Source organism: Acipenser ruthenus, chromosome 10 (assembly GCF_902713425.1).
Source record: "Acipenser ruthenus chromosome 10, fAciRut3.2 maternal haplotype, whole genome shotgun sequence".
NCBI classification, from domain to species: Eukaryota; Metazoa; Chordata; class Actinopteri; order Acipenseriformes; family Acipenseridae; genus Acipenser; species Acipenser ruthenus.
The window spans coordinates 17193250-17212293 of record NC_081198.1 but is presented as its reverse complement, the minus strand read 5'-3'; the positions used below and the strand labels follow the sequence as shown (position 1 = coordinate 17212293).

At 37.2% G+C, this 19044-nt stretch overlaps 1 protein-coding gene across 2 annotated transcripts; it reads right to left on the bottom strand.

Moving 5' to 3' along the window:
• Window positions 1-365: 365 nt before the first annotated feature.
• LOC117411531 (sterile alpha motif domain-containing protein 13-like) lies at window positions 366-13376 on the bottom strand. 2 transcript variants are annotated; one of them, XM_034019176.3, is made up of 5 exons: window positions 13304-13376; window positions 10270-10415; window positions 6448-6490; window positions 4226-4337; window positions 366-1353 (listed from the first exon to the last, which is right to left on the bottom strand). In XM_034019176.3, the coding sequence occupies exons 2-5, from the start codon at window positions 10355-10357 to the stop codon at window positions 1210-1212; spliced, it is 387 nt and encodes a 128-aa protein (XP_033875067.1). In that variant the 5' UTR covers window positions 10358-10415; window positions 13304-13376; the 3' UTR covers window positions 366-1209. The 2 variants fall into 2 exon arrangements, with proteins under 2 accessions (XP_033875067.1, XP_033875060.1); XM_034019169.3 differs by having other exon boundaries at window positions 10270-10440; window positions 13304-13366.
• Window positions 13377-19044: the final 5668 nt, after the last annotated feature.

Genomic DNA, 19044 nt, shown 5'->3' with positions numbered 1-19044 from the left:
AGACATCTCATTCAGAAAAGACCATCTGGTGTGGTAACAACTGACTATTAATGCAATTTGCTATAAAACAAACCTTTCAGGGTTACAGTACATCACCTATGATGACAAAAGCGCACACTGACAGACTAAAAGGGTTTCAAGCCCTGATCAGGCTTGCACGTAGTAAGAAATCTGATGTCAGTCAGAATCAGCACCATTTAGTTACCTGCAGTATTAAAACAACTCAAACCCCAGGCCTCTGTTAAAGCAGGGCTCCTCAGGTCTAAGGGAAAACAGGTTATGAAAACTGTACACCACATTGAATGAATGATGTATTCTGGTAGGCAATGAAAGCACCACTTTCAGTAAACACAATATTACAGAAATATTAAACCACTTCGGTGGAAATAAGATCCCACTCCCTGTATTTTTTTATCCCTTACATTAGGCTATGTACAATGTTTTTACAATTAATTTCTATTCCACACAAAAATATCAAATTACACAGAAAATGGAGTGTGTCTGAAAATGTACTTTAAATGTAAAATTCCCAGCAATTAATTATTAAAAGCAGGTTGGCAGCAATTTTTTTTTTTCATTTCATATAAACTTTTTTTTTTTTTTATAAACAATTTGAAAAAATACCTAATATATAAGTCTGATTTGAATTCATGAACCCCAAAAAGGGTTACTGAACACATTACTTCAACCCCCTGCAATCTACAGCCTGATGCAGTTTTTTGGATATACAGAATGTGAACATTGCTTGTATGCTGCATAAACAATCCAATTACTTTAAAAAATATGTAGGCTCTTCCATTACATAACATTTTGTGGCCAGCTGAAAACCCCACTTTGGTAAAAACAAAAAAAAATCCAATAATGCACATATATTTCCCTCCTCCATTTGACATCAAAACCACCTTTTTTTGTAAATAAAAAAAAACATTAATGCACAATTCTTTAATATACATTAATGTAGAACCTACAGTGGTTATTTACCTTATTCATTCCCCTCCAGTATCCTGAATAACAATGTATGGAGAAATACCATGAACACAAATCAGCTGTTTTTCTTGTAATTCAAGTAAAATTGACTAAGATGCTGTTCAAATTTTATGTTCAAATTCCAAAAGTCTACCTGGTTGTCTCCACCACTGATTGTCTTTCCCATGGTGACGGTATCCCGGGATACAATGCTGCTTGTAATCAGTGCTGCACGCGGGAGCGCTACCAGGTGTTTTTCTTCAGGTGCTGTGTTTGAAGCGGCTTCACGTGGTATTCGTACATCTTCAACGCTGGCCCGAGCTTGATTGAGAGTCCGGTCAAGACATCATTTCTTGTCATGAGCAGCAGAGATTTGCCATCTATCTCCTGGAAGAAAAAGAGTACAAAAAAACAACAGTTTTAGCTCCTTGATCAAATCCAGGATTGTTTGAGGGGGCTGCAGAACATACAGACGTCTCCTAAGCAGGCCTGACAAATGAGAAATTTCCCCTAGGCCAGAGATTCATTTAATGAACACTGCTGTTAGGTGTCAGGATTAGGCCTATTTCAAATGTGACACTAAATACTTTGACATCAGTGGTTAATTTCTAATGCTCATGCTAACAGTATGCACCATCATAAAACTAGAGGGAGTGATGGTAAGGTGAACAGAATGTCATGTTTCTTTGGATTCATGGGGTGGGGATCCACAATCAGAATGCCAAGGGGGGCCTTGGGCCAAGAAATCTATACTATTACATCTATACTATGAACAAAGTTGAAAAAATGAAGATACAGGAGCTTTGGAGATAGAAGAAAAAAAAAAATCAGTGTCTTGAGTTTGATGCTATAAAAAGCCGGTTGTGAAGAAACAGACGGTGCATTTTTTCTGACATTTGCAAACCTGCTGACAGAACAGAAAAATAAATTAAAAGCGAAGGTTAAACTCCTGAAACTACAAAGAAAAAGACACCCATCTGAACTTAGAGCTCCCATGTGCCATGTTTATTTTCATTAATGCCTCACAATAGCATCTCGCTATAAATTATCATATGTCTTTTTTTATCAAATTCAAACAAGGGCTTCCCAAGCCCCCATAGCTCAGCCAATCAGGTGTCAGTACCATTCCCAGAGACCAGCACTTTTGCAAAAGTAGGCTGCCACTGCCTAGATTCTGATACACTGCCTATACCTATACAGTCCTCGCAATCAGATGGGCAGGACTCAAGATACAGGTAAAAAGTTAGGGGATTGTAAGAGCAAAAACCTCCATGAAAAACATATGCACCAGCAGCTTAACACCTCAATGCATTGCTGAGGTGTCCTTAGGAAGCCGAGTGAACACTGTTCAACCACAGTGTAGTGAAGATTTTAAGAAGAGTTGTAAGGTCAAAGAATGGAATTACTAAAGGGAAAAACACTCAAGTTAACTGGGTCTGTCAATGGCATCTGAACAGAAAAGCAGGTGAATGGTACACAGATGGATTTCCGTTGGGTTAAGAGGCGGCATGCGATTCTAAATGAGATGCAAAGAAACTCCACTTTTGTGTGATGTGTTATAAAAATGTAAATTATTTTGAGTTCTGCTAACATGTCAAAGCAGTAAACTGAGGAGGAAAAATCCAGCGATAAGAAACAGTTCATACCCAGAATACACTTGGATATGATAGATTTTAAAATGCCCAGAGAATGCACTTTCATTTGGAATAACTTGGGGGTGAGCAATGTTAGATTCAGCAGCAACATGAATGTACCAACAAGACAGGAACTCCAAACTTCTTGCCTAGAACTCATGTCAGGCAAGCAGACATGATGATGTACGAGTACAGAAAACTACAGTCCATGCTATGAATTCTGAGAGACTAGCTTCAGGAGCCAAAGATTACTCAAAGGAAACCCTGCATGCAAGGTTGAGCTCTGTTAGACATATTTTTAGGTAAAGTGACTACAGTATGCATGCTAAGACACGCCAAAAAATGATCTGATATCACTTTGAAAATAAATATGGAAATGTAATTAAAGTGATGCAATTTCTATGTGACAAACAGTACATTCTAAAACCTTCATTTTGCCTACACAAATCAATACTTATATAAGCCATTTTGCAATATAATAAATTAGCCATGTGTTATAAATTACTTTTACTCAAATGCAATGACTTTTACTCAAATGCAAATTGCTAGGTGAAATAAGCAACCAACTGAACACTATGATATAATATTCTGTATTATTAAAAAGCAAGAAGACATTAACAATTTTTTTCATTAGATTCTGCCATTCCTAAATCACAAACAATATAAATGAAAGAGGTTTTAGTTGATCATGGCGATCAATAATTGATTAATTGTTGCATCTCTAGCAAATACTTTTTATTTCTTTTGGGATAATGTCCTGGTCTTTTGTAATTTCTATACTGTGAATATATATTTGTATCAGTGCTATAAGAAGATGGATCTACCACCATATTCTTTAAACAGAACAATTAGTTCTGTGTTGCTAATTTCTCTTCTCTCTCTCTCCAGTTCGTTCATGTTTTTCAGGGTAGACTGTTAAAAAAAAAACATATGGACTCTATTAGGAGAGATGATTTTTTTCTAAGCCAAAAAAACTAAGGCAAATGTCACATTTCATTCTGACTTTCAAACACTTACCATAAGTGGGGGTTGGTTGCATTTTGTTCTTTATTTTACCAAGAACTTCAAAACTCCCAATCAAAATACAAGAAAAACTAAGTTAAGACGACACGTTTGGCTAGTTTTACCCTAAAAGTGTTTTTCTGTCGTAAGAGGTGAGTGGGTAACAACTGCCTCACCCTACAGTCGTTATGCATTTATTCGTAAGCTTAAAGCTTATATTTTCCTATACCTGCACGCATGCATTCACAGTGGAAAATGTACTGCTATTAGCTAGCCGGTGTGCTCCAGACTGCCTCCCTGCTGACTAAGAAACCCTCAGTAAATTCAACATCTGCATTGGCTACTGCCACTGACCCAGAAACAGTTTTAGTTTTCAAGCCCCAAGCTAGTCCAATATAACCCTGTTATTTGTTACGTTATTGTACTTCTCATTATCACCACCCTCTGCAGTCGTAATCAATTCCCATTTTAATGCCAGCTTGTAAAATATGCAGTTATGCTCTTAAATTCCTTTTCTTTTTGACTCCAGGTCATATTAAAGCTGTTACACTTTTATTATCCAGCCTCTCATTGTTTCAGAGACTAGCGAGCAATTAGAGGTAGAGCTGTCAAAAAGAAATTACCTGGTCCTGAAAAGCACAGGCTTGCTCATCGAATCCCGCTGCTTTGAAATAATTAACAACATCTGACACTGCCCAGTGTGCTGGGTCAGGGAGCTGTCCGTTCTCAACAGGGCTGAAACACAATACAGACAGCAGCGGGTTAAAACTGGGAGTGCAGGAGGAGGCTATGTGGTGCAGTGGATACATTCTCACCTCTGGGGGTCCCCCGAGTGGCTCAGCTGGTAAAAGCACAGCCATGTGGTGTGCAGGGTGAGTCATACAGCGCAGGTTCGCGTCCTGGCTGTGCGAAGTTGGCGGTCTTCGCTGGGGATTCCGAAGGCAGCATCGCATTGGCTCTCGTGATTTCATGGGTTAGGGAGGCAAAACCGTCCGGGACTGCTGCTCCTCATCGCGCTACAATGAACCCTGCTGGCCAGGCGCCCAGTGAGCTTAGAGCAGACCCCTGTAGGGCTGGCCTTTGTCCTCCAGATGTCGGTAGCTCGCTGACATCCGCTCTCGAGTTCCTGGGTGTAAAAGAGAAGCTGACTTGGTCGTGGGATCGGAGAACCACTGAACCTTCTGGAGAAGAAAAAATTATTGGACATTCTAAATTGGGGAGTGGATCGGGGGTAAAATAATTGGGCACAGACTTGTGTTCAAATGAGATGTCCATCATACTGCTGATACATTAAGTATGCATTATTTTTTTATTTTTATTTGTGTGCCCAATTATTTAATTGTTTAATTATTTAATTCCCAATTTTCTCCCCAATTTGGAAATTCCAATCATTTGTTCCCCTCACCACAGCAATTCCCCACACATCTCAAGAGAACTGAAGATTCAGTGGGTATCCTCCAATCCCACGAATGAGCCATCTTCCTCTTTTACCCCCAGGAACTTGAGAGCAGATGTCAGCAAGCTACTGACCTCTGGCGGACAAAGGCCAGCGCTGCAGATGTCCACTTTTGAACTCACTGGGCGCCTGGACAGCTGGGTTTGCTGTAGCGATGAGGAGAAGCAGACCCTGACATTTTTGCCACCCTTCTGAATCCCCAGCAAAGACCGACGACTCTGCACAGCCAGGACGCAAACCTGCGCTGTATGACTCACCCTGCACACCACGTGGCTCTGCTTTTACCAGCTGAGCCACTCTGGGCCTATGTATTCTACAATATAGAAGCTGCACCTCCCTGTTACAAGTCTTTTTCAGTCATAGCAGGTAAGACGAGCTGACACCCTCAGATGGATGCCTTGTGCTTCTGTATAAAACACGGCAACATTTACTGAAGTTCCTGGAAGAAAAGGGAATTGATGACTCCCCCTATAGGCTTTAGTGCTGCACACCTCCACCCCAAACTATCCTTCGGAGAAAACTAAATCCTCGAGGAATGGCCATTCTTAACGCCTTGGTGACTCGTCAGACTGGCAGCCCGACTACATTGTTATGGCAGGTTTTTCTACTTTGCTGTCCAACCCGTGTAGGTGCCGCCCCTCTCCTGCTTCAGCACAGTTGAACTCAGAGTCACTGGAAGGCAAGGCAGACGGGCCTGCTTCCAGCGGAGACTTCAGCCGTCGGTCAGGGTACTGTGCACAATATTCATGAAGTGTTTTTCTCTTGCGCCCCATTTTCAAATCAAACTAGTAACTGTCACAGTATACCTGAAGCAAAAGCTTATGTACACCTTAAACCGCTAATTTAAAAGTAGGCGTTGTGAATGACAGACGCTGTAGCTGGCAAATAAAAGTGCACAGTCGGTGCAGGTCTTGATGATTGACAGTCATTTAAACAAATGAGAGCATTCTAGCACTGCTTCTGTCAACGAGATCTGTCAGAACGGGGTGAAACTACAGTACTAACGGACCACTGAGATGACTGACAGCGACCCCCAGCCGTTCAGAGCGGAACGGAGACGGGACAGACAGCAAGTATAAAAACTACACAAACTAGAGAGGATTTCTAAATTATTATTTTTGATAAGAAAATAAAAAAAAAAAATAGGCAGTTGTTTTACCGCTGTTTATCATATGTAAATTTATTTCAGTCAAACTCTTTTTTGGGAATTCGACATTTAACAAGCTTTACCAATTAATATTAAAAAGTAGCAAGGCTAGATATAATACAATAGCAAGCACTGTATCAATATCATCTGTCTAATAATCATATCACTATTAACACAACTGAAAGATTACATTCAAATACATCCATGTTAGGATAAAATTAACCAACATTTCATGTACTTACTTTTTGGTGTCCGCTGAACCGTTCCCCTTGTTATCCATTCCAGCTAACAAAAACAGAACATGAGACATTAAGGATGTATAGGGATTTAATTTTGGAACAGCTTGTAACTATTTCAAACAGTAAAACACCTCAAAACCTGTACTGCTAAGTTGTCTGGGGCGGGGGGGGAACTAAATTTATTCAACAGAAACCTGAACATCTTGATTGAGTCATTCTAATGCTAACAAGTAAAACAGCCTATCATACAGTTACATTTCCTACACTAACTAAACATGCTAACAATTGTTCGCAAATACTACACGTTTTCTAAAAGAAGACAGCTGATTTCTAGGTACTGCAGAGCAGATGGGATGCACACAGATTCCTCACAATAAGGAAGTTAAAACTGTGTGTGTGTGTGAGATCACTTTTATTAGTTACATTGTTAACTTCTCTGATGGTTCAGTAAATGATTTGGTATTTTCTTTGTTAGTTTGTTTTAAACTGCAACAAATAACATGACACAGTCTCTTCTGTGCTATTGTAATTACTGAGAACGCCTGCATAATTCTGCCATAGGCACTGCATTGCATTCCCGTGTTGGTGCTTTTTCCTTTGTACAATGTGAAAGTAAAGACCTACCTAGATGGATTTAAAACAGGATATTCGGACAGTCTCTTTAGTGTGAACACAGAGAAGTTCCAATATTTTGCTTGAGGCATAGAGTGGAGCGCTACAGGAATTCAATAAGGAGGCAGAATTTTACAGTGAAAACTAAAAAAAAAAAAATCAGCTTGGATTGCTGCCAAACTGACATCACAAACCACACACTGCCTGCACCAACTGCCTTCTGTTTCCATGGCTGACTTTTTAAAGAGACAGCATGTCTATGAGAAAGCTCGTTATGTTTTCAAGGGGGAAAAAAAACAAAAAACATATGTCTGTTCTTTGAGCAACAGGTTGCTTTTTCTCCATTTCCTTCATGATCTGAAGTAGCTGTTGTTCCAAGCTGCACTCTTATTGAGAGCTGTGTTGTGTTCTCTCTGCCTCATTACAAAGAACACAATACTCTACACAGCATGGTTGCATTTGTACTGTGTGTATCCTGAGATACATATAAAGCTTTTCATCTTTAAACATTTATTTCTATGTTTTACGATTGACAGCTAATGTTTTTTAAGCCCCATAATAGGAGAAAATACCAGTTAAACCAAAAATAAAACAAACGGTTATGTTTGGGAGCCTTTAGTAAATGGCGTAAACCTAGAGGAGTCGAAAACAACCACTGATAACAAAAAGATTATACAGATAATTACATTATCCACAACAAACACGACTGTTTTTATCTTAATTATCAGCCAGCTTTTCTATACACAATCTGCTATGTTTCTGTGAGTAATACGTTCTGTTCTTCTGAAAATGCACAGGTTTTTAAATAATATATATACATGCATAACAATAGTCTTATAGAAATAACTCCTACGCAGTAAGGTTCTTTTAGAAGCATAAATTGTCTCTAGCACTATTATCAGCAATAACATGTTTCACCACAAGATGCATCAATGTTACTGCCTGTGGGATTTGAAGATCTGCTTGAGGACATTTGTTAAAAAAAAAAAAAAAAAAAAAAAAAAATGATATATATATATATATATATATATATATGTTGTCATAACTCCCACCACTGTCATCCTTCAATCCTCTTGCCCCCACTTTTCATTTTATTTGTCGTACGGTCTTCACAGCTATATGCAAATATATAAGCTCTAGGCTCTGTGGGAAAATCCTTGTCACATTAAATAATAAAAAACAACTGAATGAGAAGGGCAATTTTAAATAGAAGAGAAACCACAGAAAAGGAAATACACAGGTACTGTTGTTTAGACCTGGAGATGTGTTTAAGAATAAAAACTAGTGAGGCTTCTTCTCACAAATTAAATCAGAGGGGTAATACATGAAAGGGATAAGCAAGTAAATGTTAATCCCTTTTAAAATGACTTGAGGCTGTTTATGCTCTGCTGGGGTAGTTGCAGGATTAAAATCATAGAAAGGACCAACACGGAGGTCACTATCATAAACTATATCTATTCAATATTACGTCAATGCAAACGTATATATTTTTTCATCAGGTTTTACACTGTGTAATTAATAACTGAATCAGCAAGCATCACCTGCTACTGTTTATGTAACTGACCACTGCAACAGTTACAGTAAAAGCCACAAGCCCAAGGCAAGGTGAATTCTGAATACCACTGGTCGATGGTTTTTCAGGCCACTGTTACATGCATCCTAAAGCTTAGAAAGCATCTTCATACTGCAGTATTTGTATAGGACCGCTCATCCAAGCTGTTAGGTACAATATTTATCTAATAAGTGATGCCAGCGCAAAAATGGCAGTGAAAACTGAAAATGATATATTTATTATCAAAAACACATCTTGTTCTCTCTATTATCTGACCTAACTAGGACCAGGTGGTGTTTGTAAAATTGATTTGTTGCGATATGGTAAGATATTGCCTCAAGTAGAAAACTCCTGAAAATTTAAATGTATGCTGTACAGTACAGTAAACACCTGAACTAGGGCTGTTGGTGGGACACAGCATTTTACCAGGGGACAGTTTAGATTATAGAGGTGTTCAGATAATCAAGGATTTCCAACACTGTGGTTATGTAAGTTATGATTTTAGTAACAAAAGAAATTGACAAACAGAATATTTCTGTAAGTATGCTTGAACCGTTACAATAGACCTTAAAAATGACTGTGTAGCTGAAAAACACAACTCACTGCTAGTGTGTACAAATGCAGCCACTTCAATAAGCCTGTTACATTGCATATATCATTTAACATTCTCCCCTTGTAAGCCTACAGCATCCAGTTGTACATGTACATAACACTCAAAACTGATTACATAAAAATGGTAAGCTGTTAAATCTGTCCTGAAGACACTATGCTTTGCAGCTCAAACACGGTATATATTGACAGGGTGTGATTAACCTTCTGTATCTCCCTGTATTAAAGGTAGATAATTGACTGCGCTTTTAAATGAGACCCCCCCGAATAGGGGAGAATGGTGTGCTTACAAGACACAAGCCTTGACGGGCCGAATGGCCTTTTCTTGTTCTTATGTCTTCAACCAATCCAATAAGTGTCAATATCCCACAATGACACGCACCCTGGAGCACCATATTGTGATTACACTAAGGCTATGAGGTTAACTGACAAAAAAATCGGTTTAAAAGAAAACTATCGCAGGACATTGCCATAACTAGAACAAAACATAGCCCATTGAAATGAATGGGACAAGCCTAGCCATTGTAAAATGGGACTTTTCCCACACACTGTACCTATATATAGACAGAGAGTATGTGGGGTCAATAGAGTAGAAAGGTTACGTTGTCACATGATTTGAATGGAATGAGGTGCTAGTCCCAGCGCTTAGGAATCGTCCATCAAGCTCAAAGACAAGTAAAGGCAAAATTAGACAAAAATGGTAATAACTCAATTTTGGAGCAACACAATTGCAAGTCATAATTCCTGACCCCACTCCTTGTGAAACATTATAGATTAATGCATGCTGGGATACTGAAAAAAACTTCCAAATGAACCCCTACTATCGAGGGGTGCCGTGTGCATTAAAAAGGTGTTCATTTACAAGACTGTTTGTGCTGCATTTCCAATCACAAAACAGCTTTTTAAATTAACTTTTAATTGGGCGAGTACAAATAAAACACATACACAAACACAAACAAAAACTGGCTTTTTACCCATTAATCTAGCTACCATTTTATTATAATTATAACAACAATATGTTGTTTTTTTCAGCTGAAGGTTTGTTTCCTTACCAATTTCCTTGTTGTCTGTAGACAATTTCTCATTTGATGCGTTCAGTCTCAGGGCTTCATCGCTGCCTGTGCTTTGCACTAGAAGCATAGTTCTGAGAGCTGTTTCTCTTCAGGTATCCCCCCACATTCCAGATGCCATCAATCACCTTGAAACAAAGCACAGATAGCATCCTGTTTTATGAAGAAAAAAATGCTGGCATTAAATCCTGACATACAGTAAGTATATTGCCTGGTTGTCTTCATCAGTTTGAATCTGACATCGCCCGATGGTTTTTACTCTCAGCAGAGCTCTACAGTATGAACACGAGTGCTGGAAGGCTGCTTTTTCTTACAGTTCAATACATCTCTCTCAGCAGCCCATATACTGGGTATTTGCAACTCAGCATTACACTGTAATTGATCAAGAAAGGAACTATTCTGTGACCCTGATCTGCTCATGTGTACTACAGTCACTTTTTATATTTGCAGAAGTATTTCCTGTTGACTGTTTAGTCTTCCAGAGTATTCAGTGGGTTCTGCCTTATTATTAAGCAGACCTGGGGGCTGGTGTAATAGAGTGGTGGATCTTAATACCCCTGCCCTGTATTTTTTTTTTTAAGAGGACCTAATTTCACCGTATTGCTGTTGAATGTAAATGTTAAAAAGTGGGTCACCCCTAGGGGAAAACACCTGCAGGGTTCCAATTAAGAGTGGCTAGTGTTTAGAAATAGCAATTAACCCCTGACTGTCCAGTTCGGTTGCATTTCAATTTAGTTTTATCTGTAAAGAAACAAACTCCCTCCCCCAGGCAAGCTGCTAGCTACTCAGTGAGCCACATACTGTAGAATGCACAATTGTAAAAAAAAAAAAAAAAAAAAAAAAAATCGAGTAACACATTTTTTATTTTTGTTTTCTTTCGGAGGAAGAAGCGTGCAACAGCTACAGGGGCAAGCCAAATTGAATAGTAGTGACACTGTGGAATGCAGGTTTCATGAGGGAAGAAGCTTGCACCCATCTTTTGAATAAAGAACTGTGAAAAAACTTGTCAACAAGGATTGCCTTGTAACAGTGCACACAGAGAAACAAACAACAGAAGACTTAATTTAATAGACACCAAAAAAAAAATGTGTGTAAAACATCACTGCTTAATAAACACAATATTAACCGTGATTATTATAATAAAATGCGTAGATATTATTTAATTTCTCACGTGACACAATGTTCTCTTCTGGTATAAAGTAGCTGTTTTGCTTCACTGACATTGCAGTACACTTCCTCATATTGTACAGTACAAGGCAAAATAAAATCCTGGTTTCCAGTGGTTTTAACAGTATGGTTTTACGATGTTTGGTCAAAACTGTGGTACTGGCTAATCAGTGTTACTCATCAGTATTCAAGCGCTATAGGAAACATGATTGCATTAGATGGTTACAGTCTTCTTTTTCCATGGCAACCAGCATTCATGACATTCACAATAACCAAATGTGCAGGAATCACGACTCTATTCAGAAAGACACATGTACAGTACATTGAGAGCATATTAAAAAAAAAGCGTCCTTTAGACACGCCAGCATCAATACTAATGGGATAGGGCCATTTTTAATTACTTCCTAAAAACCAACGTTCTTAATCGTGTACGTACACGGTGTTCAAAAACAGAATTTTCATTCTGAAGAACCTATTTTATGACATGCTATTTAGCATCTGTTTTGTGTTTTAACTGGAATTCTACAGAACCCCCCTTTAATTATCAATCTATGCAGCTTTCAAAGTGACAAGCTGACATCTTGCATCATGCCAAACCACGTCAACACAGTAAATGACACTAGCTGGGAACACAACACACGTTATGATGAAATGTTTTATGTCATTAGTTACGCTTTACACATTCATACTGTAATAGTTATGTAATTCATTTAAAGCATTACCACAGTGCTATGCTAAATCCATGCCTGGGCAATGTGAAAAAATCCTTTTAAGCTCATATAGAATAAAGGTCAATGTTGGTCTGCCACTGAATTTGTTATTACATTGTACTGCTCGTTTTTTTTTTTTTTTTTACTGTGTGCTTGATTGTTCGGGGCACTTTATAATAAACCACTGCAAAATTGTATTTTTTTTGTGTCTTTATATTATGCATCGAATTCACCCAGAACAAACGTCGTAAAAACCATTGCCTGTACCCGCCACTGGTAGACTGTATTACCGTGATTAATTTCTGATAATTACATGGAGTGGTTTATCCGAAGTGCCATCGTTCTCTGACAAACTTTGGGATATCGCAATACATCTCAAGTCGTTTGGAATTTTGAAAATTGTTCTCATAACTTAAGTTGATTGATCAATTGAGTCAGACCCTGTGGTTTGTTTTTGTTTACAGCCGTTTTATTGGACAGTGTACTACAGACAGTAAGTACTGTGTGCTTGTCACTCGACATGAGAAGAAAAAAAACCCAGAAGAGTGCATTCATTTGGAATCTCAATAGGCCACATCAATAGACTATAATCAAAGCCAGCATAGGTTTACTTATCACCCACTATCAATACCCAAGAAAAAAAAAAAAAAAAAAGGCTCCAGCACAGCAATTCTCTCGCCTTCTGGAACTGCATGTTGGCAAACCCTAGTTTCCAAGAAAGTCAATCGAAAATGCATATTTTTGGAATCTGCAACACGCTAAACAAGAGAAAGAAACAGTTGTACACTGTTTAAAATGCTTTTTTTTAAAAATACACGTTTACATGTTAATTTTTCTTTTCTGTATTATTAAACAAAAATACATATTTAAAAAAAATGGTAGCAAGTAACTGTAAAAGTACTTGCACCACAATGTAAAAAGATCGAATTGTATAATTAATGCAATACTGTCATCGTCTTATTTTATATGCAAATACATAAGCATGGGCAAGTCCATAATGTCACACTGTACATTGCTTTACATATTAATTTACAAAACGAATCTAGTAACACGTCTATTTTGTACACACAGGTGACTTATTAAAAACAAAAATTAAACAGTTTTTATTTTTATTTTTTTAAACAAAAATGTACACTTACCTTTTTCTGATTAGTGTAGATTCTGGGACTAGCTTCCTCCCAGAACTAGACTCACGTGCAGAGTTCCCTACCAGATCGCTCGCAGCAGCCAATCGACAATAAGCCATTTGACAAAAGGGATTCTGGGTGTTGTAGTTTTGCTACAATCAAGCGTTTTACGAAACTAAACCAAAAAACAAAACCCCAAAAACATAACCGTGCTCTGAATGTATGTAGGCTACATCGTCTTTTTCTGTGGGATATATTTTTTGGGATATATATATATATATATATATATATATATATATATATATATATATATATTGACACACACACACACACACACATACCTGAACGCATTTGACCATTCAATATACAGTGCAAAAGAACTAAGCACAGTGAAAACAGCTCAAATAAAAATACCCCGGCTGGGAAAGAACTTCCATCGGACTCAATGAAGAATAACATCAATGATTTGGTTCTATGTGCAGTATTATAAACTGACTAAACATTCCAAAAGATAAGTAAAAGCAGCCTTTTCACTGGACCGTGGACAGAACAAATAAATACATTTCCGTTCATCTAAATGTAACAAACTAGTTTTGGCCCTGACAAAAAAAGTTCAGTATAGAATCACTGTCGCTTTGACAGTGCTGCAGTGTCCTGCAATAACGTGAACTATATCTATGCACTAACATAATCATTGCACCTTCCTATAATTTACATTTTACTCCAGCCCAGAAACTGAGCGGTGTTTCTAATATACAGGACCCACTGATATGCATTATGGAGTTCACAGTCATTAAAATAATTTGATTCGTTTTGAGATCATGTTTATATAAAAGTATACAGTGCTCACAATTAGTTTGCTTCACTGAAAACACAGCTCATTTTCTTATAGTTGACAAAGGTAAATGGTAATACATGATTTAGTTTTAGGACATCTAAATCAGTCATTTTTATATTCATCTGATCAGTAGCTGCCTTCTGGCACACACAGTTGTAGTCTTGGATACAGGTAATTAGTTGGCCACCTACTAAATCTTTTATTTTCATGCAACTAACTAACAGCTAACTGCACCATGTGTTATATATCAGAGTCGAGGTTATAATGATACAAGGTTTTAACAGCCACCCTGGACTGTCCCCAGCAGTCCTACATTAATATGTTTCAATGTGAAAAAAGATACACCTCAGTTTCAGGATCCAAGAGCAATTTGGTTCAAAGTGTGTAGTTCTAAACTGGCAAAACTTAATCAAAATGCCAAGGGACACTTGAGTTTTTACATTTTCAGTAAATCTTGAGTTTTACAACTCCCCATTTCTCCAAATGTAACCAACACTTAGCGGTAATCTGTTAATAAATGTGTTTTTTGTTTGGAAAGAAAAGTGACAGATTTTTTAGTTTGATATTCATGAAACAGCTTGTTAATTTATTTAACAAAAGTCCATACGTTTAGTGAATACAAGATTTATAACATGAAAACAATTTAATTAACTCAATTATTATGTGAATAGTGAATAGTGCCCCCTTTATTTATTTATTGAGACCAGATTGATTTTGGTCACCTGAACAGTCTGTTCAAGTTGCAGTAATTGATCCATCACAAACTGAAGAGAAAGCTGATTCTTTGTGTTTATAAAATGGAGAGCGCCATCGTACAGCTTGGAAGCCTATGTGTGAATGGATGAAGAAAAAAAAAAGTAGTCACCTCATTGTTTTATTGCTGTATATTTTATTACAGAGAAAACCAAGTGGGACAGTCATAGAGCCAATACAGACTGGTAATCCAGGAATACACCACTGTACCACATCTGCGCCAGTGTGCTAATATATTAGGACCTTGTGTTAGTTTTTCTTAATCAGTTGTTATCCATGTTTGGTAATGCTGTGTCTTGATAATGGTCCTGCAGAGATATCCTCAGGTCAGTACGCTGGTTTTCTAATGACATTCCACTTTCAGATGCCTCATTCATCTCCCAATGACATTCATTTTACTTTTGAGATCAAAATTCTGATTATTAATGAAAGTCCACAACAGTATTAGCAATGTGGTGTACCCTGAAACTGTAGAAAAAATATCCAGATCAATCTAAACCCAGCTAGAAATGTGAAGGCCAAGTTCACAAAAATGACCTTTGATGTACTATTAGCATATACAGTAGCAGGTAGATTAAAGGTTATATTTAATCTTTGTTTTTCCCCCCCCCACTATAAATTCCTGGAGATACAAAATTGAACTGTGACCAAAATATCTAGGTCAAAGCTTCCAGTCTTGATATTCATGAATATCCTCTCCTCTAGACACTAGAGTGTCAGTTTTATTACAGAAATCCCTGTATTAACGAAGCCTGTGTAAAATTACCATGCAAGCACGGTTTAGCACTATTTATTTTTGGATTATGAGGAAATATATAACCATTAGGGACTATCCTACCAAAGACACTAGGGATTTTTTAAGGTGAAAGGCAGAAAAAATAACGTTATTTTTAAAACCTCCATTATTGTGTGATTACATTATAAATATCTTTATATATTTTTCTAGTTACCTGCATGGTTTGTAAGACATCCAAATAAACTTAATTTATTAAACAACTATGAAATGTAACCCTTTGTTTTGCTGTATGCAAATGTGTATGTATTATAATAAAGCACCTAAATAACAACGTATTCAGTAAATCTTACATTGTTTCTTTTTAATTCTATAATTATATTTTCATGTGATTTGGAGTGTAGGTAGGCAAATGTGTTAATAAGGAAATTCATTCTGCAGTCCTTAATTCCATTATGTGTTAACAAAAGAGAGTTTACTTAAGTGCTGTAATAGCTATGGCTAAATTTTAGGTGAACATTATAATTTAATTGTATTGTTTTCTATTGTAATACCAATTGTGATATGTGAGAATGGTGTCTCGGCCAGGATGTCACGGAGAAATCGTATTCCTTGCAAGATGAAAAAACTCTACAGCATGTGACATTATTTTAATACATCTTGTGCACCACCAGAGGGCACCATGTGCACCACCAGCCCTGCAAAGGATTCTTAACAATGTTAGCCTCGATGTGATGCACAGTACCACAGGGTTACAGTTTGAACTGCAAGTTCTGCATCAGTGGCACTTTATTTTTAACACATTTTCTGTTAAGAAGCTGAATCTGCTTCCTTCAACAAAGGCATTTTCTGGCACATTAGAGTTGTAATTTATTCTATACATTATAGCATTAGAAATGAGATTTGATGTTGTTTACAGCACCTACTGATATGTAGTACCGTATGTAGGTCACAGCCATAAAAAAAAAAAAGATTCCTTTTGGAATCATGTTTATAACATACTATACAGCGCTCACAATTTGCTTGCTTCAGTTTGGTGTAAATGTACATTTAATAACACGATTGTTGCCAAATGTAAATCACAGATCTAAGACAGAACACAGTGTATTTTTTGGGGGGTGTAGGTCTATGATTTTATTGTCACACCATAAACAAAACAAAGGTGAAAGATAGGAGGACCGTACTGAGCTTTGGTTAATAGATGTGGAATCGTATTTTTTCTCATGATCGAAAGCAGAATACAGCCTTGGCCCAATCTTAAATAATTGAGGACAAAAACTTTCAAAGTGCCACCAGATCAAATTGGCAGTGCAGGGGGCTAGTGATGTAAACAATTTGATCCATTTCTTTTTTTTTTCCCTTTTCTAACAGTCCTCTATCCAATTTCTCAGCATCTCCACTGGTTTTATCTGCTGCATAACAGATCCTTCAATGCCTAATGCCTCTTAAGAAGGATACAATATGTTCAGCTTGTCCATGGACATTACAATAAGCTAAACACAAATACAACTGGACTTTACGGACCTTCTAGAACTAAAGTACTCTCTGCACGGTTCAGTTTAAGTTTTTAAATAAACTGAATACAAAATATTTTAAAAGAACTATTAATGTAATTTAATATCTGTAATTCACACTTTTGTATTACCCAAAACCACCTTCGTTAAGTCTCTCAATCATGCCAAATACCCAAAACATTTCAGTTCTAGACATAAAAAAGCCAAATACAATAGCACCCACTGTAAAGAATTGTGTGCGAGTTAAATTATTTAAACAAATGCAGGGGATTGTATACTTGTTCTGTGACTTTCCACCTAGCAATGACAATAACAACAAGGGTTACAGTAAATCAGCCATACAGTGTAAATTTACTTGTGCATCCTGTGTTATTGTTCAACTTTCTATGGTGATTCAGTTGCTTATAAAAGCATCTGACCTGCAACAGGAAACAAGTACACACTTCGAATGGAAGCAACTCCAGTTTGACATATCTAAGATGTGTGCTTCTCCTCATCTCCTGATGTGAAGAAAATAACTCCTGGAATGCACCTTGTCTTCTGTGACTGCTTTTAAGAAATGATAATGTATTCCTTTTTTTCTCTCTTCAGAAGTTTAGTGGTCCTAGTTTTACTTCCAGTTTGTCTGTCTTGCTTCTGCATTTGTAGTTCAACGGTTATCTAAGCTGTTGCAATGTATTTTTATTGCATAATCTATTGATACAGCTGTTAAAAAGAGATGGCGTGCAGTGCTGGAGCTTAGCAAGGAAGATGGGGGTTAGATACACAATTAGCAGTTTGGTATACCTGATAAACTTGATTATACAAAAAAAAAAAAAAAAAAAAAAAGGTTTTAGAAAACAAGCCTTATTTTTAGAAAACATACGTAACTGATATTCAATACTGTTCTAATGCGTTCATTTGCTTCCAAAATGAGTACTGCAGCCATCTATTTTAAGGTCTTCTATGCATACTTGATGATTATTAAATTTAAATTTCCCAGGATTATGCAGTCTTATCCTGACTGTTGGAGGGAAAAAAAAAATCTTCAACCTCATTAGAGGCCTAATCCACAGTGCCTGATGGCAGTTAAAAAAAACAAAAACAAAATCTTTAGCCTTGTTAGGAAACATACTAATAAATGATCTGGAGAAACAGTATGGACAACATGTGCAAGACTTGAGTACTATTGAAAAGGAAATCTGCTCCCAAGAGACAAGAATGACATCCCTATACTGCTGTGTAATATATCATGCTCTGGTGTTCAAGGAATAACTGCACTATATAAAACAAACTCCCATATACAGCAGGAGTGCAAGCTTCAACGCTGTAATTAGACTGGTGGCTTTTGCTAAGCCTTCTAAGTACACTATTAAAAACTGTCGAGCTACTAACCTTACTGTGTATACCTTCATTTATACACAGCATACTCATGATTTATCACTGATCACTTTAAAACTGAACGCACACCCACTACGTGGGTAGATGTTAGCATTTTACATGGTATCTACCAGAGCGCTCAGGAAGATTTTTTCTTTTCTTTTCATTCTTTATAATTTACAAAAAGATTATGTGGTCCTTATGGTCACCACTATTGTCTAAAGCTTCATCAATGGCCTGTCATTAATGAAAATGACACAAACATGGTGTGGAAATGGTAGTTTTTGCACTGTTCAGATGTCTGTAAGGTTTCACAAAAGTCAGTTACAATAGTAACCCAAGTTATGTGAACAATATCATGAAGGAAAATTACCACAATTCAAACAATTACTTGGCACTAGCAAAGACTGAGCCATTTTTGGCATCAAGCAGTGGTGCATTACAAAAATAAACTCCATCCTGGTGCAATCCCAAGTGTGCTGTTTGCAGAAATGACTAAACTGCTCTATTTTAAGATTTGTAAGAAAAATGGGGCTGATCTCACATTCTATTTGCA